Source organism: Taudactylus pleione, unplaced genomic scaffold (genome assembly GCF_031769625.1).
Source record: "Taudactylus pleione unplaced genomic scaffold, aTauple2 ptg000054l, whole genome shotgun sequence".
Classification (NCBI taxonomy): domain Eukaryota; kingdom Metazoa; phylum Chordata; class Amphibia; order Anura; family Myobatrachidae; genus Taudactylus; species Taudactylus pleione.
In genome coordinates, this window is record NW_028284456.1 from 7,122,937 (window position 1) to 7,150,020 (window position 27,084).

At 42.5% G+C, this 27,084-nt stretch overlaps 1 protein-coding gene across 2 annotated transcripts in view; it reads right to left on the reverse strand.

The window, feature by feature from the left end:
* Positions 1-27,084, reverse strand: part of PDE1C (phosphodiesterase 1C) — a 648,265-nt gene that overhangs the window by 181,825 nt on the left and 439,356 nt on the right. For both annotated transcript variants that reach the window (XM_088464282.1, XM_088464275.1), the window contains exon 6: positions 24,360-24,476. In XM_088464282.1, coding sequence (XP_088320408.1) covers positions 24,360-24,476 — 117 coding nt within the window. The remainder of the gene's footprint in view (positions 1-24,359; positions 24,477-27,084) is intronic.

The following is a 27,084-nucleotide window of genomic DNA, read 5'->3' on the forward strand; positions in this document are numbered from 1 at the left end:
TATGAACATATTTTAAAACACTGATTGGTATCCGATTAGAAAATTGTGAGAAGTTTATAGGTTTGCAATGACCTTGTTATCATGACTTGTGGGCCCCCTATCCAACCAGCTCCCTTAGCTCCCATCTCTGATCCTTACCTATACCGACCATCCTCTGCACCTTCCCCTAATTTTATTCTTGTCGACTCTGGTTCCCTTGAAACTCCTAGATGAGGTGGTGCAGTTCTCCAACATCGGTGGCCTGAGTCCGAGCTTAAATCTATTGTTTTAGTTTTGTAAGTATCAGTTTGTTTTATAGGTTTTATGTTCTGCATGTACTGTACACTATTTTGAGAAAATTATTTCTTTCTTGTCACACAGTTACTTTTTATTATCACTGCTGACATATTCTGCACTAGATGTGTTTTCACAATTTTTATGTTGTATATTATTTGTTCTTGTATGAAAATAAAATAAACAGAGTTAAAAAACAACAAAAAAACTGTAAATGTGAAATATTATATCCTATTGTACAAAATATGTTGACATCTTTCAGTGTCATCTAAATTATTTAACTTTTTGTGTACTGTCTTTGTAAAAGTGGTAAAAAAATGAATAAAAGATCTGTAAACTTACCGTAGCAACTTTCATTTGTGCAATGTGATAAGCACCACCACGCAATTTTCTGAGTAAACTTACAATTGAACAGTTTAGCAGTCCTGTCCTGAAAATAAACTCCAAGTGACCAGATGGTAAACTATTTGCTACTAATAAATCCAAGACTAAATCCCAAAAGAAATGAGGTCACAAAGCCCTTTTTCTTAAATCACTACAATTTATATGATTTGCGTGATTTGGACTGTATGTTATACTTGATGAGAACGAGGCTTTTATAATCTATAGCTATGAATTATAGATAGTTGACAGTTTTACATATTGCTAGTTGTATAAATACAAATCAATATTTAGCTGCTGCTAGAAGTAATGCAAAATATTTTTAATGAGATTGTAGGTACTTATTGTGTTAAAAAGATAAACCCATGTCTACTAAGAAGATCAAGAGTAGGGTTTATGCTATCGAGCTACCACAGAGCCTTTACTCATGACTACATCAAGCAGATTATAGTATAATTGTTACAGTATAGGAAAAGAAAAACAGAATATGCTATAGAGTATAGGATGAAACAGTCCACTCATAGTTGATTCACTCAGGCATATTATAAATCTGCAATGAGGCTGAAATTCTAATGAAAATCAGTTGTCATCGCAATTAGCTAACAAAATGCTGTAGTGACAGCTGAATGATAAAGACTGGTGGCCATAAGGCTAAACTCAGCACTTCATTGGCCGGTCTTGTTGCATATACCCATGTGAAAACTTGTTTTGGCGCCGAGCAGGAAAGACCTAACTCCATCAAAAATTGGCAAGGTTCTTGCCCCATTAATAAATAATGTCCCTCTCCATTTAAACTTCCTCGTGTTCATTACAGGATGTAGTTACCTTACGGGATGTAATTACCTTGCCAACGGACAGGATGTTGAAATCCCAGCATCGGAATCCCTACCCGGGACTAAACATAGCTCCCGATTCAGGTTGGATAGCAACTGCGACTACGCACACTCTCGGCCGATTGTTGCATTCTGTGTATGTATATGCATCGCAGTGTGTGTACGCGTTCACAGTGACTATGCTGACCCATCGCAGAGTGACAGCAAGTGAGCGTTTGGGTTGTGGTTGGCGAAACGCAGACACGTCAATGCGTTTGAACGCTGTTGCAGGGGCGTGCATAAATTATCCACTGCGATGACATATGCAGCTTGAGCTTTAACTGGGTACCATAAGGTTAGCAATTTCTGAGTAAGGTCTGACCTTGTGCAAGTGTGCATGACGCTGCGATGGTTTTGCAATCTTGCTAAGTATTATGGAAGTGTGTAAGTTGTTGTGCTGCGACAGCATAGCGATGGCAGTGGATTAGCATACCTTCGCTGTGAGATTGCGTATGTAACCGCAGCCGTGATCACAGTTGTGATCCAACCTGAATCAGGCCCATAGGTGCCTAAATCCTGATGCCAGTTTAAATACCGATGTCGGAATCCCTACAGCCAGCATCCCGAACGTAAGTGTAGTGGGGCTGGGTTAGGTGTTAGCCACGGGGGGGAGGGTTAGGTTTAGGCACCATGGGGGTTAGGGTTAGGTTTGCGGGAGGAGTTTAGGGTTAGGCTTCGGACAGGGGAGGTTAGGGTCAGGCATCACTGGGGGGGTTAGGATTAGGCACTAAGGGGAGGGTTAGGGTTAAGGTGCGGGTGGGGAGGGTTAGGGTGCAAGAAAGGGAGAAAAGTCAGAGTTAGGATTAGAGGGAGAAGGGGGGAGGGTTAGCATAGTTACATACCCCTGTCGGGATACTGAGCATCGGAATGCCGCGGTCTGTATATTGACAGATGGCATCCCGACTGCCGGCATTTCATACCCAACCCGTTCATTACTCATTGAGTTGGTAAACTTGTTACATTAGGGTCTCTGAGCTTATTGAATTTATTTTCAATTCAGTGATATTCTGGGAAGTGTAGAATCCTAAAAAATTTTAATGAATAGAGCCATGCATAGCACATGAAGAGTGCTTTCCTCTGCGTTTCTCCAAATGGGGATGTAGTTAAAATTTAGACAGTGAAAATCTACACAATCATAAGGTTGACATGGATATGAGGTTGACAGGGTCATTAAGTCAACAGTTAAAATATAGACATAGTCAAAATGATGACAATGAAAAAAATAAACGTTGACAACCAAAATGTAGACACAGTTAAATAATGCTGACCTTTCATAATAGATAAATGTGTCCCACTGAGAGACGAGCACTGCACATGCACAAACAGTGACCCTGTCATGTCAGCCACATTGCCTGATGTGCCTAATTGTCATATGAAGATATGTGTATAACAGAATTAGGCAACCTGTAACACTCAATCTGTTGTGGAACTACACATGCCAGCATTCCATGTCACAGATTTGCTGTTAGGATATACTAAAACTGAGGCAGCACATGCCAGAGCACAGCAGCTGGACTGCCGGAGCTTGCCTGCTGATGGAAATGCACTGTTCATGTACAACACCACTGACTCTATCATATTATTCATAGAGCCAGATTTCCATAACTGTCACATAATAAAAATCATTATCACCCCCTTGCTGGAGAACTTTGCATTGAGTAACTGTACACCTGTTATGTGCCACACCATAAATTCATTGCGGCAACCGTTGTGCTAAACCCCATCACGAAACGCGTTAGAACTACTGGACTTGTGGTACCCACACAGATGCTGCAAACTTTCCAACTTCTACATACTACTAAGGTGACCTTTACCACGTTGGGAATTCTGCTAAATCTATTATGGACTGCAAACTACCATTGTCTATAGTCTAACAGTGACATCCAACAACACAGTCCACAAGCATTGTATACAGTTCCGGAGCTAAGGAAGTGCACAGACTGCAGGAAAAAGTTTGCTCTTTGCTCGGTTACACTGGCTGAACTACGATTTGAACTTTTCAAGGACTAGTAATATCATTTACAGACTACTGCTATTTATCTACCTCAGTACTTAAGGAGATACTTACAGTGCAACATTTCTATTGATGGAGTTATAGCTGAATAGGGTACCCCAAGATATCCAATATACTTATGCATATTGCACTTATTGTATTTTTATATATATTTCTCAGTACATAATTAATTGATGCTACTGTTGCAATAAACCCGTCACTGTAGCACTAAGCCCCGTCACGGTAATGCTATTCCCTTTCATAGTTCCGATAAATAAATGACAAGTAAAGCATGCAGACCTGACTACATGATGACGGCAGGTTATACTACAGTATGTGCAGTTACCTATACTTTTAATGTCAACATTTTGATTGTCCATATTTTGACAATATCAAAAATGTCAGTCAAAATACAGAGCTGCCTTAAATGCATTTTAAATATGGCCTAAGTCCTATAATATTTACTGATTACATTTTAATCACAAAATAATAATGTATATATTTCTGACGAACTTAAAAGAAACCATGTAGGGCCAGATTCAGAGTCACACGCTAAGCCGATATGTGCGCAGTTGGTCAATGTTTTAAGTGCTGCACATGTGTCTGAGTCACACTGCGCATGGGCCCCGATTGTTACCACACCGAGAATTATACCATTTCCAGATATATGAAAGTTCAGCAAAAAATGATTGAAAAAATTTCAAAATCCTGATTTATCTGTCTCCCATAGTGTATTAATTGCTGTGCTTCAAGTGAAGGCTTTGCTAGCTACGCTAAATGAAATTAAAACATCAGCTGAACATAATATAATATCTCGAAAACTAAATAAAAAAGAATGAGAGTAAAGTAATTGAATTACATTTTGGGGAACTTATACTTTTTATAAGAGCTGATGCAGAGTTATTATTATTATTATCATTTATTTATATGGCGTTACGCAGCGCCTTACAAAGTACATAAACAAATAAGTAACTAACGACTTACAATGCAATACAATACACGCACAAGGATAATACACATTGCTATATTAGCGACCTTTACACCCACATAAGCAGCCAAGTGTTAGTTGCCCTAGTGGGGAGTAAGAGATAAAATTAAAATACAGCAGGGAGCAGCACAAGAGGCTAGAGGGCCCTGCTCAAAAGAGCTTACATTCTAAAATAGAGGTGCAGACAAACAGGAGTGACAGATGGGGTAGGCGGGGAGGAAGGAAGATGTAGCAGCAAGTTAGGATGAGAGCTGGAAGGCTTTAATGAAGTAGTGGGTCTTAAGAGCTCGTTTGAATGATTGTAGAGAGGTGCAGTGTCTGATGGGGAGAGGGAGGGAGTTCCAAAGGTGGGGAGCAGTGATGGCAAAATCTTGGAGGCGGGAGTGGGAGGAAGTAATCAATTGGCATGAAAGTTGGCATGTATGAAGTGAACGAAGAGGGCTGACAGAAGAGTGAAGGGAAATGAGATCAGAAATGTAAATGGAAGAGGAATGGGTGAGGGCTTTGTAAGTGAGTGTGAGAACCTTGAATTGGGTTCTGAAAGGGAAGGGGAGCCAGTGGAGAGCTTGTAGGAGAGGGGAGGCAGATGTAGAGCGTTTGGAGAGGAAGATGGGCCAAGCAGCAGCAATGAGCACAGACTGGAGAGGAGAGAGATGGGATTTGGGGAGGCCAGATAGGAGGAGGTTACAGTAGTCAAATCTGGAAATGACTAGTGAGTGTATGAGGGTTTTGGTGACATCCTGGTTGAGAAAGGGTCTGATCTTGGAAATATTCTTGAGATGGAAACGACAGGACTGTGAGAGGTTCTGAATATGTAGTTTGAAGGAGAGTGAAGAGTCCAGGATGACTCCAAGACAACGCACTTTGGGACTAGATGAGATATTTATGCCATCTATTGGTAAGGAAATAGTGGGAAATTAGGTTATGTGGGAGGGTGGGAAGACAATCAGCTCAGTCTTAGACATATTAAGTTTGAGAAATTGCTGGGACATCCAGGAAGAGATAGCAGAGAGACAGTTGGAGATACGAGTCAGTAGAGAGGGGGAAAGATCAGGTGAGGAAAGGTAGATCTGAGTATCATCAGCATATAGATGATAATTGAGGTAAAAAAAGTGGATGAGTTTACCTAGAGAGGATGTATAGAGAGAGAATAGGAGAGGTCCAAGAAGAAAACCTTGGGGAAAACCTACTTTAAGAGGCCGTGGGGGGGTGGAGGAGTCGTGAGAAGAAACAGAAGGAATGGTCAGGGAGGTAGGAGGACAGCCAGGAGAGAACAGTGTCACGTAGACCAAGGGAGTGAAGGATATGCAGCAGGAGAGGGTGATCCACAGTGTCAAAAGCAGCAGAGATGTCAAGGAGAATGAGCAGGGAGTGGTGGCCCTTGGATTTGGCAGCAATGAGGTCATTGCTGACTTTCATGAGGGCTGTTTCAGTGGAATGGAGAGAACGGAAGCCAGACTGAAAAGGGTCAAGGAGGGAGTGGGATGAAAGAAATGCGGTGAGGCGGTTGTAAACAATATGCTCAGGGAGTTTGGAGGCAAAAGGGAGGAGAGAGATGGGTTGGTAGTTAGAGAGAATGGATCAAGGGTAGATTTTTTAAGAATGGGGGAGACAAGGGAATGTTTGAATGCAGACAGGACAGTGCCAGGAGAGAGGGAGAGGTTAATGAGGTGGTCAAGATGGGAGCAGGCAGAAGGAGAGAGGTAGCAGAGGAGGCGGGAGGGGATGAGGTCAAGGGGAGAGGTGGAAGGGGGGGAGGACTGGATGAGGGCCTTTACTTCCTCTCCAGATACAGGGGAGAAGGATGTTAGAGTCGGGAGGGGTTATCCGGGTAAGGTGGAGGTGGAGAGCTGGGGGATTGGTTGGATATGATGTCCTGACATATGGAATCAATTTTAGATGTAAAGTAGGTAGCAAAGTCAATGGCAGAGAGCAAGGAGGGGAGACGAGGAGGGGGTGGGCAGAGGAGGGGGTTGAAGGTGGAAAAGAGACGCTGGGTATTTGAGCACTGGGAGAAGAGATTTTGAAATATGACTGTTTAGAGAGGGAAAGGGCAGCACTGTAGGAATTTGAAATGGAGAAAATCTGCCTGAGAGCGTGATCTTCTCCACTGTCGCTTAGCGGTTCGTGAACATTTTTGCAGGTATCTGGTGCATTTGAAAAACTGAGGTTGAAGTGTGGATTTGCAAGGGTGAGAAGTGATCGCCAGTGCAACAGAGTCCAGAGCAGAAGTAAGGGAGGCATTGTATAGGGTAGTAGCTTGTTCAGGGTAGGAGAAAGAGAGGATAGGGGAGAGAAGTGAGTCAAGTAGGGAAGAAAAGAAAGCAGTGTTGATAGCTTCAATGTTACTCTTAGTGATGGTGGCTTTTGGAGGCAGAGGAGGTGAAGGAGAGAGGGATAGGTTAAAAGAGAGAAGGTGATGATCAGAGAGGGGGAATGGGGAATTGGAGTAGGCAGAAATATCACAACGGTGAGTGAATACCAGATCATGCAAATGCCCACTCACATGGGATGGTCCATTGGGAGAGGCCAAATGAGGAAGCGAGGGTGAGGAGTTTGGAGGCAGAGGATTCTGTGGGGATATCAATTGGAATATTGAAGTCACCTAGTATAATAGAGGGAAGGTCTGAGGAGAGAAAGTGAGGGAGCCAGGAAACAAAGTTGTCAAGGACCTTAGAGGGAGGGCCAGGGGGATGGTAAATGACAGCTACTCAGAGGTGTACTGGTTGGAAGAGGCGTATTGCATGAACTTCAAATGTTGAGAATGTAAGGGATGGTTCTGAGGGTATGAGTTGGTATGAGTAACCAGGGGATAGAAGGACCCCAACACCACCCCCATGGCTTGAATGCAAGACACTTTTGTGGGCGTATCTTGCATGGCTGTGCACTGTGCATTCCCCAGAGAACAGTGGGCCAGATTGAAAGATGTAAGCTAACCTGATGGTTAGCGTACATTTCTGATGGTTTAGGATCTGTGCATGTGTCGCTTGCCAATGTTCCCTTGAAATGGGGGCATATCGCCCCCCTTTTGCGGGAGGGGTGAGGCCAGTGTCTGTGTCGGTGGATGCAGACTTCCTGGCCTTGCAGCTGCCAGGGACCGGTCAGGCTGCGGTATGTTTCAGCTTCTGCAGCCTGGCCAAAGAAGCAATGGTTATCTCTCCTACTGCATTTGCATTTGAGATGGATGGAATTGCACAGCCACTTATGTGCAGCTCTGCAATTCCATCCATCTCTGAATCAGGCCCAGTATACACAAGTACAGGCAATGCAGATTTGGCATCTTGCAGCCTTAAGGGGCATAACTGGGTAGTAACAGGGGATTCTCACATAGACAAAGTGTTAGTAACCGCAACAGTGGATCATCTTGGTGGCAGTTCCCAGTCAGTTGCAAGTGGGACACTGCATCATGTCTTGTCCTTGTTCCGGCTGTTGCAGGAAGCTGGAAATCCTGTCTAGTCTGTTTTCAGCTCTAAGCTGTAATCCTACCTGTCTGTCTGTGTGCTGACCTCTGCTGCACAGTAATTAATTGTCTCTCTGTGTGCTGAACCGAGCTGCACACTACCCTGTCATTAGGAAAGGCTCTCTGCAGGAAATGGCTCTGATTGGATCCTGCATCACATAAGTTACAGCCAGTCCTGCACTCTGTGCCAGTTATACTGTCTGACTTCAAGAGTATGTGGTTGTGTTCTCAGTTCCTGATTTGTAGCCGGTTTACCTAGTTCTGCTGTACCAGTACTCAGTGTCTGTCTGTTTGATCTGGATCTGCCTGTGTGTCATCCAGCCTGTAGTCCTGCCGCATCTGACTGCACCTGTCTGTCATCTGGTTCCTGCACCTCAGCCTGCTAGGCCACATCACAGCCTGCATATCCATTGACTGTCAAGTTGTGTCTGTTTATGTCCACCAAAGTTTAGTTTGCAGTGTTCTCATACGCGCTGCTTCCAGTCTATGTTCCTGCCATGTCTAAGTTTACCTGTTTACCGTCTTGTTCCAGTTGCATCTTGGCCGCAAGGTCACATCACCTAGTTCCAGTCACGCCACGACCCTCAAGGTGCTCCATCCTGTCTCAGTCACATCACCTTGTTCCAGTCACGCCACGGCCCTCAAGCCCGCTTCATCCTGTCTCAGTCGCATCACCTTGTTATGGACAATATAGACCCTACTGTATATTACTATGGATATTGTAAGTCTCCTTGGATTTTTGTGACTTCAGCTTATAGACTTGATAAGGAATAATGAACACAGCAACGCGTTTCAGCTACTGCTGTAGCCTTCTTCAAGCAGTAGCCGAAACGCGTTGCTGTGTTCTATATTCAGCTAATTGGAGCTGCTTCCCAATCAAGATACCTGCAGTTAATGGTCTGACAGCCGCTCACATTTTCTTCATGAGACCTGCTACTACTACCTAATCGCGGCTGTACCAGAAGCGGTAATCTATAACTTCTCCTGAGAGAGTGCGGGTGCACACCGGTTCCCTGTCTGCTGACCACACTGTGCGATCAGAGCAGAGGCACCCAAGATGCTATCATTGCCAGTTGAAGGTCCCGGTGGACGTCAGCACACAGACGGAGATTGGTATTAATTTCCATTACACAGTGCGCTGCAGTACATCTACCTCTGCCGGACGTCACTCCCTGGCTGGCTGTGCTGACCCACGTTAAGCCACACTAGGTCCTGTGTTTCTAACACTCAGAGATCGTGATTGCAGCCTTCACAGGTAAACCTATGGCTTCCATCATTGTATAAACTTTCAGGTACCTATGTTTGTGTCCTGCAACACATTTCAAGAATTTACAATCATTTCCTGATACAGACTCACTTGCGGTTCTTCATATTTACAATTTGTTGGGCATAACCCACTGTATCCAGGACTTTGATACATGTGTTGGACATAACACCAAAGGCTTCTGTTTTTATAAAGGGGAGAGCTACCATTAGCTAGACTGTGTCAATGTTCTCATTTTACATGCATTGCTGAATACACCTGAATTGGCTACTTAGCTGCAACTTTACTTTTTGGCACAGATTGTCATAATTAATATATCTATAGTCAATAGTAGAGGATTGAGATACTAATATCGGAGCCTGATCATCTCCTTTATCTGTATTCACAATGTTAATTATCCTTTATTGTTCACATTCTATATAGCTTCCTCATCTGACTTTATGTGATTATTATGTGTTTTATATGTCATTTTCTATGTGTGTCTTATCATTATTTTAATATCTTTTTTATAGATAATAAATTGAGTTTAACATACCAAGGTGTTACTCATATGTTTCTACTTAATTATCAGAGCGCAGTGTTTTTTTCATAAAAGTGCTTTGCGGCAACTTTTTTAGAAGCATGTTGCATTTGTCTTTAATGTGGGTGAGAATCTTTTCGTTTCTTTCAATCTTATGCCAGACGTGATTCCATATGATTAGGAGGCTGGAACCAGGGCTAGAATTGACACGCAGACACATGTACTGTAGTGGCATGCTAAAACGGCCAAATATAGTAACGTAACGTCGTGGAGTGGGAGTGTAGTCATGAATAACAACTAAAATGGAGGCCAAAAAGTCCCAAATGTAGTCACCTGGGAGGTATGAGTTGCAGATGCTATAACCCTGATGTAAGTTTAGTGTATAAATAACGTTGGGACAATGATGACCAACTCATGCTGCATTATGATGTTATTTGAGTATTAGAACTCATAGGGGTAAATTTACTAAGATGGGAGTTCTATTAAGAAGTGATGTTGCCCATAGCAACCAATCAGATTCTACTTCTCATTTATCTAGCACCTTCTAGAAGATAATACCTGGAATCTGATTGGGTGCTATGGGCAACATCACTTAGATAGAACTCCCATCTTAGTAAATTTACCCCTTAGGCTTCTATTTACTACAATCCGCATTTCAATTGCGAATTGTAGTGTGATAATTTCACCTACGGTAAATTCGCATTGTGAATATAGGAACTATCACGAGAATGTATCAACATTTTCAAGCAGGGACAGAGCTTGTGAGAAAGCTATGTCCCTGCGAATCATCACAACACAATTCTCACTATATTTTTCACAAAGAATACAGTAAGCACCACCACGCATGCGCCGACACCGACGAGCACTACCCCAGCACATAGTCATGCTAACTGTCCATTGCATTAATGGGTAGATTTTAAAAAATGTAAATACTGTGCCAAAACTAAAAAAAAATTAGAAAATATGCAGTTTTGCTGTGAGATGTAAGGGCAATACACTTCTCTCTAAATTATGTAGAACAGTTGAAAAAATACAGTTTTGCTCTTTAAATGCTGTTTCCCCTTTAAGTATCAGATAAAAAGAACCAAGCTTATGTTTCAGTGGACAATTAGTAAAAGGACAATCTCCATATTTATTTTCTCTCAATCAAGACAACACAGTGCTGCACATTTTAAAAACAATTATTTTTTTATGGCAGCTCTCAGTCAGGAAATCATAGCTTTTATGGAAACCATTAAGTAATACTCGTTTCGCACTTTCAATATCATGCCCTTAGCATATTATTTTAATGGAAGCATTTCGACTTCTGATGCTTAATTTCACTTTAAATATAGACAAATATTTTATTAAAGAACATAATGGGGCTGATTCTGGACTGGGAGCAAATCAAACAAAGCAAGAAACTTTTTTTCTGGAACTAACCATGCTCCAATGCAAGGTGTGCAAAAACATTTATTTTCCATGCAGGGTAAATACTGGCTGCTTTTGCATTTAGCCCACAAATACGGGGCAGCTTTATGTTCACACAGTGGCGTAACTTCATCCCAGGTGCCCAGATAGAGAAATGTTGGTGCCCCCCCAAATTAAAATGTACCACCCCCCAGCACCTATGCCAGCCCCAGCTGCCGCCCCCCTATGAAGTTCCCCCAGTAGTGGTCCCCCTGTGCAGTGCCCTCTGTAGAGGTCCCCCTATGCAGTGCCGCCTATGTAGTGCCCCCCAGTAGTGGTCCCCCTTTGCAGTGCCCCAGTAGTAAGGGCCCCTGTAGTGCCCCCAGTAGTAAACCCCATGTAGTGCTCCCAGTAGTAAACCCCCTGTAGTGCCCCCAGTAGTAAACTCCCTGTAGTGCCCCCAGTAGTAAGCCCCCAGTAATACCCCCTGTAGAAAGCCCCCAGTAATGCCCCCTGTAGTAAGCCCCCATAATGCCCCCTATAGTCAGCCCCCAGTAATGCCCCCTGCAGTAAGCCCCCATAATGCCCCTGTAGCCAGCCCCCAGTAATGCCCCCTGTAGTAAGCCCCCTGTAGAAATCCCCCAGTAATGCCCCCTGTAGTGCTCCCAGTAATGCCCCCTGTAGTAAGCCCCCAGTAATGCCCCCTGTAGTGAGTCCCCAGTAATGCCCCCTGAAGTGAGCCCCCAGTAATGCCCCCTGTAGTGAGCCTCCAATAATTCCCCCTGTAGCGAGTGCACACACATACAAAAAAAAACCCAAACACAATACTTACCTGAAACCCCACTCCAGTGCTGCTGCCTTCTGTCCCCGGTGCCTGCTCCTTGGAACTATGGGAGTGACGTCATAGTGCATTGCTGGACCCGACAGCGGAGCTCAGGAGTGAGCTCCGTTACTCAGGCTGCCGCCGGGGGGAATGAAGGAGCCGGGCGCCCGCTGGTAACACACTCAGCGGGCGCCCGGCAAATAGGGGGTGTGACCGCACCCCCCGTAGTGACGCCGCTGGAGGTGGAGCGCCGATCAGCGGCGCTCCATCTCCATAGCAGTGCCCGGAACGGCCCGGGGGACAATGGAGCCAGGTGCCCCTTAAGGGCTGGGGCCCGGCAGCAAATGACTCCATTGTCTCCGGGAGTTCCGCCACTGTGTTCACACTGTCATTTAGATGGGAAGCAGTCGGGAAGCCGACGGACGTAGTCCCGACTGCTGGCTTCCCGACTGTCTAATTCCAGCAAGTGTCTAATGACAGGCTTCGAAATCCCGACGCCTGTCATTAGACCTACGCCGGGAGCCCGACACCCGGCTTACCGAACGAAGGTAAGCAGGGCGCCGGGCGTGGAAAGGGTTAGGTTAGGGGCTCCTGGGGGGGATTTAGGGTTAGCCCCCCCCCCGGGAGGTTAGGGTTAGGCTAGGGGAAGCGGGGGTTATGGTTAGGCACCCCCAGGGGAGGTTAGGGTTAGGCACCCCCCCGGGGGACTTAGGTTTAGGCTGCAGGGAAGGGGGGGTTAGGTTTAGGCACTTTGAGGGGGGATTAGGGTTAGGCACTTGAGGGGGATGTTAGGGTTAGTCACCCCTAAGGGAGGGTTAGGGTTAGGGAGTAGAATAGTTTAGTCAATACTTACCTTCCGACGATCGGGATTTCCACCCCTGTCTGGCTGCTGCTGTCGGGATTTGAACCGCCGGCCATTTAGATTTGAGTTTGGACACATACCTCTCTCACATGTAAATCTCTCTGTACATTTACAACTGCCCCATCTGTAATTCAACATGGTATTGCCAAGGTGCAAAGATACTTGCTCTTTTTGCTTTGTCCCCAACTCAGAATCAGCCACAATGTATTGTCCAATAACATATCCCAAATCTACTATCCTACTTATTATACTGTTTATCATATTAAGTAAATTTTTAGCTAAATTCTTCAGCAACTACAACGGAACGAACAGTAATCCAATACAACTAAAATAAGAATGAATAACCTTTCAAATTAAAATAAAGAGGACATAATACATATTTATTTTGGGCTTACATGAAAGGAACTGTGCCTTGGCACCTGAATAAAAACCAAAAAGTAGAATTTAGATTTAATATAGATGGGCGCATTACTACAAAACATATACTATAATATAGTAGTTGTGTGATTGTATGGTTGTTGCATATACTGTATAACAATATTAAAAGAAAAACAACTAAGATCTCAATATGCTTTAACTGCACATTTTACGTGAGGAATGCCTGTATGAATATATTGTGCCAAATGTAATAGGGCGAGAGTTTAGAAAAGTGAGAGTTTCTGACACTTTTTAAACTTTGCCAATGTAATAGAGTCCAAAAACAAAGTAACAGAGCGAACTTGCATGTTTTTTTAGACTTAAAAACTCTCACGATTTAAAATCTTATTCAGATGTTTTCCCATTTTGAAGATAAAACTCAACCAATGTGAGAGTTTACTGCTAAACTCTCACATTTTCTAAACTCTCACCCTATTACATTTGGCCCAATGTCTCTATCCTGTGGAAACAAAACAGGTGATGAATGATCTTTATAGCTTTTATAATTAGAAATTTACATTGGAGGCAAATGAAAAACTAGCTGGTTCAAAATGGAACAAAAAAAATAAATAAACAAAATAAAAATGATAATATAATACGCAGATAAAAATCACATCATAGGAATATAATAACATATTGTGACAGCTATTGTAACTCAGAAATCCAGGCTTTGTTATGGCAGTGGTTATGAAATCTGTTTTCAATGCTATGCAGTATTTAATAAAGGTTTATTATACATACTACTATTGGTATTGCATTTTTTAAATCTCTGAAATTAGAATGTCTGAAAATAAACCAAACAGCCTTTTTGTATTCCAGTCAAGGAGTGTTGTCTTCATCAGGATATAGTGCTGCAGTTTAGGGACTGCTGAGTTGAGAGTTGCGCTGTCCAGAGTTCTGATCTGAACTACTGTAAAAGGGTTACATGGGTAGCCGGGTCATAAGAGCAGGCTACACAGATAGCCTCAATTAAGTAATTCAGTTTTTCAGAGACGTAGACTGGAAGAAGGGTGGTTCATCAATATTTCTTCTAGTCATATGAAGGGATGGACATGTGCATCTCTCCTACATATTCTGCAAGATCCAGTAGCTAGAATCTACAGCTGATGTATACTATAAAAACTTGGAACATTATTTGCAAAATGTGATAACTCTTAAGGAAACAAAAACACATAGATGATGCTGCACACAGGTTATCAGGACCACATTACCTAAAATGCCTGTAAACCATATGTGCAGCTGCATCCATGTAATATTTTATTTGAATCCAGTAACAGCTATCACTTCTTGCAAGTAATTCAGCTTTATAGGGAAGAGATACATGGAAGACATGCTGTACAGTACAAATACTTTCAATATTATAGAAAAAAAAATAGTCCAACTTTAGACAATAGTAAAAGGTATTTAGTTCCTGCTCATTGAGCTTACAAACTAATTGGCTAACAATCCACAGGGTAGGTGGAAAGTTGTTATCATGGATGCTTTTTACAAATGGGAGGAACTTAATATCTGTACTGTATGTTCTCACATATAATTAATAATGATTCTGATATTTAATATACTAATGTTTATTTAAATATGACATTCAGCTAACATTTACATGTTTTTATAAATGCCATACATAAGAGGTACTGTAATACTATTTCAGATGTATAAAACATCTAAGAATACATCACAATAGTTATCTTAAATAACTATAAGCTGTGTTTTTTTTGTTTTTGCTGTTTTTCTTCTGTACTAAAAATTAACAACTTAACGGCACTCATAACTGAAGGTTATGACTCAAATTCTAAAACAATGGCTGTCTAATGCATGGTAAACTATGTTTTCCCAGGCAGAGATACCTTAGCTGAAGCCAGGCAATTTCCTGCAACAGGAATATTATTTTAAATAGATCCCTTTATATTTCCATTAAACAAGTATAAATGGGAAATAAACAAATAGGGCTAGCGCACATTAAAGTTCAATAGAGACCAAATCAAGATACTCAAATTACTGTACAGTACTGTATATTCAACAATAATAGTGAAGGAAACTTAAAAACACCTATATAAAGAATAAGCAATGCTATTCAATGTTATTAATACATTGTACTTATTTTTGATACAGTGTTATACTAATTGAGCATGTTCTGCATGGACAGAACAGATTTTGGGGATATCATGTCTAATTATGAGATCCGGAACTACCTTTCCATTAGGGACGGACTGGCAGCCCACTTGTGCTAGCCCAGAAAAGGAGCATGTCCTCGCCTCAAACATGGCATGGCCTCGCCCCAAGGGGCATGCCGTGAGTCACGGGTGCCTGGCCTTGCAGCACGCCCCCTTCTTTCAGTATCCCCAGCCAAGCAGAGTGCCGAGAGGCAGGGCTGCTTGGCCGGGGTTTGGCGCCAGTCTGGCCGATCTGACCATCGGCTCTTCTGGCATTTGCCAGAAGTGCCAGATGGGCAGTCCGACCCTACTTCCCACGTATACAGATGTGTCCACATATACATATCCTCAAATTGTGCCAAAAAGCTCCACAGACTTTGCAACTTAGCTGCGCCAAAAACACTAATCCTAAGTACCTAGTACATTATAAGCGAACTAAGATGCAAAATTACTGTAAGGAAAATGATACTATAACCCTGTTGTACATTTTGTATCATTTATAGTGTTTAAATAAAGCTGGGACAATGATGACCAACTCTTTCCTCTGTGTGATGTGATTAGAGTGCTGGAACTTTATATTTTCTGCTGACAAAAAGTGCAAAAGTTTGCAAAATGATGACAGTATTCCATAGAACACTTTTAAATATTTGCACTAATTCAATTTTATAACAATTCCTTTGTGACAAAAAACAAATCCTATTGTGGTACAATCTGGGCCTGATTCAGAGGTGTGCGCTAACTGTATGAAATGCCGAAATTCATGCAGTTGGCCGATGTTGGAAGTACTGTGATTCATACGAGACATACTGCAAATGTGTCCTGATGGCTACCACCGAGAGACGCAGAACGAATTTGGACGCAAGAGCCATGGAATTCAGTGGGCTTTCCAGGGAGATAACAGGTGGATGTTTAGGCAGATGGGGGCGTGTTGCTTACTGCGACTGTGTCTAAAGATCTATTAGCGCAGACACAGGACGCCAACTACAGAGAAATTGCACCTGCCATAGGACTGGTGCTAGCTTCGTTGGTGCAGTGATGGTGCATCTAAAGACGCACCGAGACAGATTAGCGCCGCCGCCAGTGAGCATCTGAGTAGGAATATCATCGGTCAAGGAATTATCATAAAGCTGAAGATACGGCTGCATCAAAAGACGCAGTCACTGCCGCATCTGTATGCACCTCTGAATCAGGTCCTAAATGTGCTCTAAGATGCAAAATTGAGGAAAAAGTATCACAATGAAGGAAAAAGTAGCACAATGAAAGAGAATGTAGCAAAGTTGAGTAAAAGGTATGCAATCTATGTAATGCCCCTTTCCCAACAAAATCCCAGGTCCTGGGATTTACCTCATTCCCATTGCGGCGCCGACCTGGGAATATCCCGGGTCGGCACCATTCACAATACACATGGGTGCAGTACTGGCGCTTAGAGATGATGTCATCACCAAGCACCAGAAACTCCAGCTCTTCCCTGAACGCCAGACTGGAGTGGACCGGGGACCAGGGGAGGGGGTCCTTCCTGGGGGGGGGCTATCCTTTTGGGAGGCTGATGTCACAGCTGTCACTGGGGAGACGGGCAGGGAGACATTACAGCTTCCCCCATATGAAGCGAGGATGAGGTAAAAACCAGAACGGTCCGGACCATACGGGGAGGCTGTAATCTCTACCTCCCCGGTGACAGCTGTCACAGTCAACTTCTGAATAGCACCCAATCAGTATGCTGTAAACAGGTCCCTGGTCAGAAGACCCAGGTTACCTGTTTCCACTGAGTTTGACCAGACCCAGGAAAAAATGTCAGGTCAATCAACCCGGGAATTTTCCTAAGAGCCTTTTCCACTGAGCCACTACCTGGGTCGACACGACAATAACCTGGGTATTTTGGCTAGTGGAATAGGGGTAGAAGACGATAAAGACAGCTCAGATTTATACCAATTCCTTTGCTACAAAAAACTTATCCTAAGTACCTAGTACACTATTTGCTTACTAATTTGCAAAGATGAGGAAAAGTAGCTCAATTCAGCTGGAGTGGAATATTGCATGGAGGGAGCTACCAGAGCTATTCAATTTACCGCGCTGTTTAGTCGACTAATGATTTCTTCTCCTCCTGAGAGTGTGAGGAGAAATCCGACTAAAGTGCTGGCTTTGAGGCTGATTTTCAGCTTAACACGGCGCTAACAGGCACGTGTCTAGCACTTTAGTTGGAGAATGCCAGGTCTCGCAACGAAACACCCAGGTTAAGTCGCAAGAGCCAGCATTCTCCGTCTTAACAGCTTCTAGTCGGACTAAACAGCGCGCTGAATTGAATAGCTCCGAGAGCTCCCTCCTGGCGCTATTCAACTCCCGCTGAATTAAATCACTGCCAATAGAGGAAGAAGTAGCACATTTAAGGAAAAAGTAGGAAACTTGAGGAACAAATACACAGCAAGGGATTTGCACCAGGCATCTTGCGCCATATTGCACAGAAGGGATAGGTGTATGAGGACACAACTGTACCTCTATTATGGGAAAGTGGGTATGTTTGCAGAGTTTCCTCCTAAAGTTATTTTAATTAGCTGTGTAATATGTGAATGCATTAATCTTAGTTATTACATCTTGGCAGTTCACTGAGTTTGAATGCTTAATGAAGAGCAATGCCATCAGTGACCATGCAGCAAACAGTGGTGTAACTAGGGTATTTGGAGCCCAGTGCAAATTTGAAAAGGGAGCCCCCCCTCCCCCGATGTGCGCGCACTGAAGGCACACGCGGCCAAAAAATGGGCGTGGTCACTTAAAAATGGGGCATGTCAACATGACACACTCCTTTATTTTCACGCTGAACATTCCTATCCATGCGCACCTTAACCCAAGTAGTACCCCTTATACAGTACCCCCAGTATGCAGTTGTGGTCCCTCTTATGCAGGCCCATAGTAGTGCCCCGTATACAGTATCCCCAGTAGTGGTCCCCCTTATACAGCCCCCAATTAGTTCCCCTTACTCAGTACCCACAGTAGTGGCCCCCCCAAATGCAGTGCCCCATGTAGTGTTCCCCCTTATGCAGTGCCCCAAGTAGCAGTCCCCACAATGCAGTGTGCCCAGTAGCGGTATCCCCTTATGCAGTGCACTTTATATAGTGCCCCCAGTAGTAGTGTCCCCCCCTATGCAGTGCCCTTTATATAGTGCCCCCAGCAGTAGTCCCCCCCATGCAGTTTTCCCTGTAGTGGTCCCCCTTATGCAGGCACCCAGTAGTGATCTCCCCTATCCAGTGCCCCCTGTAGTGGCCCTTCCTATTATTGCCCCCAGTAGTGGTCCCCCCAGTGCAGTGCCTCTAGTAGTAGGCCCCTTTTATAATGCCCCCAGTGGTAGTTCCCCCCCCCAAGTAGTAGTCCCCAGTAGAGGTTCCCCCTCCCAATTAAGTGCCCCCAGTAGTAGCCCCCCCCCAGTAGAGGTCCTCCCAATAATGGTGCCCCCAGTAGTAGCCACACCTCCCCCATTGTGCCCCCACTCCCAATAGAGGTCTCCCCAGTAGTAGCCACCCCCCTCCCCCGTTGTGCCCCCAGTAGTGCAGACAGGTTTAAAAAATATATATATAAAAATATACTTACCTGAATCTATGCTGCTGCTGCTCTGGTCCGCAACACCACTCCCACCGCCACCCGCCAGTCCTCCCGGGCTGGCGCACTCAGCATTATGGGAGAGACGTCATGATGTCATGACATCTGTCCCATTACCCACTGCAGGAGCCGGACGGAAGCCCGGCTCTTGCAGTGGGTGCTGCAGCAGTCAATGAGAGTCTATCTGACTCTCATTGGCTGCTGTTTAACACACGCATCGCCGCCAGCGCTGGCGGCAATGCGTGTGTTATGCACAGCCTGAGCACGCCTCCTAGCGCTATTGGGCAAGCGCTCAGGGGGAGGGAATGGGCTCAGCTGTGCAGCACAGGACCGGCGCTGGAAGCCTAGTGCCGGTCCTGTGTAAATGTGTAGCACTGACCGCACTCACTGCGGTTGGTGCTACACTGGTGGCTAACTAGGGCGGGCCGGACCGTGGCCGGTGGCGCCCCCCCGCGCCGCCGGTCCCACGGCGCCCAGGGCACGCACCCTGCCCAACCCCCCCCCTAGTTACACCACTGGCAGCAAATAACGTGTTTATGGATATAATGTACTGTAGTGGTAAGTTTTCATTCTCAGCAATGGCCAAATTATCATTTTAATCAATATGGAGAATACTCCACATAAATATATTTAATGAAATGAATAATTCCCATTGACTGTGCATAATGTTTAATATATTGTAGTCCATGTTTTCTGTGCAATACATAAAACACTATCAATATTATTCTCATTTATTCATAAAACATCAACATATTGCAATGTCATCAAATGCTGAACTGTAGAGTCACAAAACTGTGCCCAAAAGTTGTTTGTTCTGAGAACATTTATGCTATGCACATGTTGGAATATACTTCAGTATTCTGTATTATGTTGTGTCCCCACTGCAGAGTAAAAGCAGCTTAGACTATTGGGGACTGATGCAGAGTGAGTACTACATGAGACGGTGTAGTGTTATTTCACACTGCGCATGTCCGTAACAGTGGCGGGATATATAGGTCCCTATGCAGATTTGTGTGATTCTGCCACTTAAGCATGAATTGGCAGAATGGGTGATATCAATTGTATATCAGATTCAGTAAGGGATAATTCCCACAATTGCAATCAGATGTAGACCATTATAAAGATGTATATGCATCCGGGAAAGCCTCATTACTTGCTGATGGTCAGAGGCTGGAGCAAATACTGGCTGATGATGCTGGATGCTGGCAATAGCAAACTGCATGTGATTGGCGGTTTGTGAACACTCCGAAAGTGCTGATTGGTGCTTCCTTCATCACTTAGGCATATATAATGCTTCTGTGAGTAAACTGAAGCTATTTTTTTTATGAGCGAGGTTGGAGGGAGGGGAGTGTTTGGTACATGAGACGGAAATGTTGTGATGTATTACAAAGGTTTTGTAGTTTAATTGAGGCATAATATTGAAAGAGTTTGTTGCACTTAAATTAGTTTAAAAAATAGGCAGAAGTGTGACAGTGACACGTGTCTGGCATAAAGCATGAGCTTATGTTTCTGATAGGCGCACATCTTAACTCTGCATGTGGGTGTAAATAAACTGTTCTTGGTCTGACTTTTTAGTGGTAAATTATGTGCTTTTGTGGAGATCTCTGCATCGGGATCTGTATGATTTACCACCGGCCGGCGGTTCAAATCCTGACAGCGGAAGCCCGGCAGAGGTGAAGATCCTGAATACGCTAAAAGTAAGTATAAACTAACCTAACCACCCCCCAACCCTAACCCTCCCTTAGGGGTGCCTAACCCTAACCTCCCCCCAAGTGCCTACCCCCCCTCTAAGTGCCTAAACCTAACCCCCCCTTCCCCACGCCTACACTTAAGTCTCCCAGGGGGGGTGCCTAACCCTAACCTCCCCCCGGGGGTGCCTAATCCTAACCCCCCTTTCCCCATGCCTAACCCTAAGCCCCTAACCAAACCTACCCCTGCTGTTCACGCCTGTCATTAGACTCTTGCTGGGATTAGACAGTCGGAATGCCGAGGTCGGGATTTAAACCATCGGCATCCCGACTGCATGCCCTCTGCATCAACCCTTTGGGCAGATAAAAATAAGAGATGCCAGTAGTGACATGCTGAAAATAAAACATGGTGTGTTTGTGGTGTATCACTGTTGCCTAGCAAATATTTACTGTAGGGATCAATGTTCACTATTTTATAAGCCTTCAAACTTTGGAGTGAACACAGTATAAAGTAATGCAAGGTACATGGAAGGCTAACTGACAGGATGTATGAAGGGTATTAACCTTTGGTGTTGCAAGATCTATACACCCTTAACTCAGACTAAAGCATCTTGTACTGGGTTGCTCTGCTGAAGAAGCTGCTGCTCAAAATACTGTGTACAAGCTGGGGAATGATGTTGTGTAAACTTATCCATTAAAGATGTGTCAGATGAACGATTGAACGATTTTTGACTGCATTAAAATGACTGAAATCGTCCAAAACTGACTGCAAACACATCAGATGTCAGATATCGTTATCTGACCATCGGGAACGCGCATCGTTCATCGTTCAAACATGTCAGATATGTCAGGTTTTCCTTCAGATATGAACAATTGAACGATTTTTTAAATCGTTATCATTGAGATTTGAAGAAAAATGTGACCGTGTGTATGCTATGCACCATAAGAAATATTAATGTATGATCTCCATTAACTGTATGATATACCTCCAATGTTACACATGTCGGTTAACTGTAGCTCTCATCAACATGTTATTAAATTGCAAGAATATAAAGCAATAATATACTGGATTGCTGGGGCTTCAGAATGATTTTATGTTGGGGGGCAATATATAATTTATTTTTGGCACCCCCCCCCCTCTCATTGATAATGCCTGTTACTTCACACTAGGACATTGGTTCCCAAACTGTTTTGAATCACGGTGCCTTAATGTATCAGCATTGTTTTCATGGCACATGAGCTAAAAGTTTGTTATTGAGAAATTCAGAAAAAATGTAGTGAAGTGGTAAAGTGAAATAAATTGTGCTTACCTGTCATCCTTAGGCTCAGTTATGTGGTGTTGGACAGGTTTACGCTTCTGTTTGTACACATATTTACATTACATTGACCATAAATAATTTGATTTGGTGCTGGACCACCAACCTGAGGCACCCCTGCAAGTGTCCCGAGGTATCCCAGGGTGCCACAGCGCACAGTTTGGGAACCACTGCCCTAGGATGTTTCTACACTTGAAAATATTAGAAGCTATGGGGCATATTCAATTATCCGCAGTAAGATTTTTGTTTACTGCAGATTGAGTTAATGCGGTAATACCATTTAGTGCAGCTATGTGCAATCCCGCTTACCACCTAATCCAATTGTAAAAAGTGGTCGCACTGTTATTTTCTATGATGTTAGCAGCGTTGTGTCGGAAACAATGAAGAAATCAGTTTGAGCCCCCAAAAAGTGCAAACTAACATTGGATTACATTAGTATTGAAGAATATGTTGATAGGACATGCAAATCCAAACAGCGCAGCAGATTAAGCAGCCTGAGACCAATTAACCAGGGTTACCCAAAATACTCCAAAGTGTTATCCTAAAAACAATGGTAGTGTATACAGCTCTATGGACCTTATAAAATACCTTCAAGTCGGAAGGTGTAACAGAAAAGGTTTATTTAAACACGTAACAAATAGTAGTATAAAAGTAAAATATAACAAACAATTAGCTTGCAGAGAGCAGATAGGCTAAAATGTGGACCCACATAGGTAAAATATCTCTTTCCATGTTGAAACAGCATCTACAATAATATATATATATATATATATATATATATATATATATATATCCAGGTAAAGGCTTATTACAGCCAAAAGAGAGCACTCATCCTAGTCAGCATGCTGGAAGGTTGGATCTGGTGACTTGTCTTGAAAAAGATCCTTATGGGGTCGAAACGTCGACAGATATACTACTATGGTGATATGAATTTCTTACATTTAAGATGTTTGATTAATTGCTTTGAAAAGAATTGCGGTGAGTGCTCTCTTTTAGGTGTAATAAGCCTATACCTGGATATGTAAGTGGAGTACCTGACTTTATCTCCTTAGTGAAGCACCCCATGGACTATACACTTCTGCATGTGAGTGCAGTAGGATATTGTATCTATCTATCTATCTATCTATCTATCTATCTATCTATCTATCTATACAAAATTAATTGGTCTGTTTGTTTGCTTGTCTGCCAGTCCGGTTATGTATTCGGACACCCCTTCACCAGGGGCGTATTAGGGGAGGAGGGGGCCCATATGCATTCCCTGTCCGGGGGGGCCCCCTCCTCTCTCCTCCGACTGACCACAACAGTAGAGCCTGGGCACTAGTCTGCGACCAGAGTTTAATGCGTGGCCACCATTTTCCCAGCGGTTTACCCACTGTGCATGCGCATAATGCAGGAAAAATTGTTTGTGGCCGCCCTGCGTTTTATGCAAGAAATAAGATACATTTCTGATTTCTATTTACCTTTGGTACGGTACTCCGAAAGCTACAATGATCCATCAAAAGGCTGCAGCTTTGTCAACACTTCTCCGCATGTGAGCTTCCCATTTATGGGGCTGATTTGGAGTTGGGGGCAAAACAAGAAAAGCAAATAACTTTGCACCTGGGCAAAACCATGCTGCACTGCAGGTGGGGCAGATTTAAAATGTGCAGAGAGATTTAGATTTGGGAGGGGTGAGTCCAAACTAAAATTGCAGTGCAACAATAAAGGTGTCCAGCATTTGTGGGATACATGCAACAGCAGCCAGTATTTATTCTGTATAAACAAATTTAGTTGCACCCCTTGCAGTGCAACGTGGTTTGTCTAGGTGCAGAGTTATGTGCTTTTTTTGCTTTTCTCCCATTGCAGAATTAGGCCCTATGTTCATAGAAAGTTCATGGTAACCTGACAAAACTGTAACTACAGCAGTTAGTTTTATAAAGGCCTTATTAGCAGCGAGGATTATGTAACACCAGATGATAACTTACCTTACTGTTTTGGTTTTGGCTAGTTATTCTTTCACACAAAAATATATATATTGATTCATATTTTTCTCAAATTAGGTTAAAGTTATTTTGAGTAAAGCAAGTGCCACTTAATAACCAAATAACCTCCAATTAGGCTTTAAGAAACATACTTTAGCAATACTGTGCACTTAAGATATAGTTAGGGTAACAATGTTTTTATATTAGCCTTTGTATGCTAGCGATTATCAGTCTCAGATACAAGTCTTTTTATGGATCATCAACTATTATTAAAATTAAATTAATGAAAATGGAATTGTAAGCGAGCCAACTAAAGTTACATGATGAATTGTAATCTATAATATCACTGAATATCTAATTTAAATGAATAATTTGTTATTTTGGATTCAGTGAATATATATTGGAGCCACTCACCTTGAAGCGATTGATCAAATCATAACGTGTGAGTAATTCATAAAAGATGAATTTAAGTGCATGATCACCACTAGCATCATTTAGTGCAAACACATCAAAGGACCACTTGTCAACATTCTGCAAGAGAGTAACATGTACAATAATTAATTCTACACATTAATCACATACACTATATATTAACATTCACATTGAATACATTTCTGATCTACAGAGTACAGGGATTGTCTCAAAACAGTTAATCTTGTAGTAAATCAAACAATTTATGTTATCTTAAACCACCTTAATCTAGTAAACATCTAGCAACATAACTAATTAAATGATTCCAGAGATAAATATGTACTGTAGCCTCCTTAATCTTTTTTTCAATACTAGATGGGATTTCCGGTGTTGCCTGGGTTGAAAAATGGACCTTGAAGTACATCTGCAGTCTTCATTTTTTACATTGCAGACTAACATTGGAGACCATGGCCTATGAAAATGTGCTTGAATTAGTAACTGTCAGTGCGGGTGCAGTGTGACAGTTGATCCTCTGACTCACTCCTCTTCTATTGGAGCTCTGCCTGCACTAACTGGTACATATCAGCCTGTGCCTGCATATCAGTGCAGTTTTAGGCACTGGAAGACATCCTGCGCAACAAAAAATTCAAATCAGAGACTACACGGCCTACTTGGTGGTAACCATTTAGATCTCCATGGCCCTGATACTTCAAACATACCTGTAGCCAAAACCTAATCTTGGTCAAACTACACAACCATGCCAAATTTGGTGGAACTAGGTACAAAACTCTGGCCATGCATAAAGGCCAAACAGACAGGCAGACACACAAACAAATACTTTCTCGCTTATCATATAAATGTTTGTATCGAATATAGGGAATACACGATACGTTCAAAGGGTAAAAACTGAGTATCAATGATTTACAATATGTACAGTACATACTTCACATTTTCACATATATCACCTAACATAACAAACTTGATGTCATCTAGGTTAAACCTAGTATGGTACATTTCCAAGCAGTGACAGCAATCAGCATATATTGTATCAGATAGCAGTTATGTACATAGATACTACTCAGAAAATTCTAAAACCAAGTTGGGGACTGGTTTTACCTTTCAAAAAATCGGCTAATTATCCTGCAACTCAAAGGCTATTACATGTACCCCACAGACAGTCAATACACATAGGCCTTATAAAATATTGACAGCACCTGTAATGTTTAAATTTTGATCTTTCATGTTTCAGAGTTTACACTTTTTCTAATAGTTAAATACTGAGCGAAAGTTATGTAACTGAATGGAATTCTGAAGTAAAATTCATCTTTGAAAATTGTAACATCTCGTCATAGTATATACTAAAGTCATCATCTGAAAGATTATCTGCACAACCTCTTCGGTAGGAAACAGAGGGAGCATATTATTAAGTCTGGTGGGGCATAAAAACAATAATAAGAGACATTTATAGTGGCCTTTTCAATGGGATAAGAGCAGATGTACAAAACATTTTTATCCACTCAGGCCTGAAGAGGAAACTCACAAGTTAATGTCTCCCTTGAAATGTAAAATTGGAAATATGTGAAAACTCACTACCACATTGGAAGTTAGATTTTACATAACATAAATATTAGGAGATGGTGAGCAGAACACAGAGGCTGATTTTTACAAGGATGGAAAATATATAATTTTGTGTGTAACTCCATTAAATGAAGACTTTGGGACATGGAATTTTTTTTCTTTTTTTAAATCTTAAAATTCTATTGAAAAATCTGAAAAAAAAACCATACATAAATGATAGAGGATAAATCACAATAACAGAGTAGGTGTTAAAACAAATTCTAAACATCCTACACGGAAACAAAGAATAACATGCTACATAATAAAACATAACATAACATGGGGAAGCTTTTCAGCAATATTAATTATCCCAAAAAAGAAAAATAAATAGAGAAAAGATGGGGTAGAGGTTGTGAATAAGAACCCAGTGGGGAAGCAAACCAAGAAAAAGAAAGAAAGAAAAAAAAACATAAAAGAAAGAGATAATTAGAGGGTCACAATGCACAACTGCATATCATTTATTGAAGGTAAACTTCAAAAGTCCAGGTGGGTGGAAGGGGCGGGAATGAAGACAATGGAAGAAAGAGGGATGGGGAGAAAAATAAAATAAATATAGTGAGTGAAAGAACATATATAAAAAATAGAAGGCTAGAAAAAGTAGAGGGAGTTGGGGGAGACAACTAGAGGAGTTCCAGAAGTGAAAGAGGGGAGAGCGGGTCACACTTTGTTACCATGGTGCCCATACTGCATGAAACTTATCCACAATATTATTTTGGAGGCTTGTTATAAACATCATCTTGGCTACAAACCAAATGCAGTTGAGGAGCTGTTGACAGGTCAGAGGGTGGGGGACATTTGTAAGGATTTCATAATGCTGTCTAGGGATACAGTAAATTAAGAAATACTGGTGTGGAAGTGGAGAATAGTCATGGGATTATGTAATTGATTGCAAAAGTCTTTCAAAATGCTATGTATATTTTGGTAAATAAAAGTACAGTATTTGTTATACAGAGAGAGAGATTGAGCCTAATTGAGAGCTGCATGCAAATCTATAGCATCTATGCTCCCTGGGTTGGGTATGATATGTTGACATTCATCATGTCGACATAGTCATCATGTAAACAGTGATGAAATGTTGACATGTTAGAATCACGATATATCGTCCCTGGTG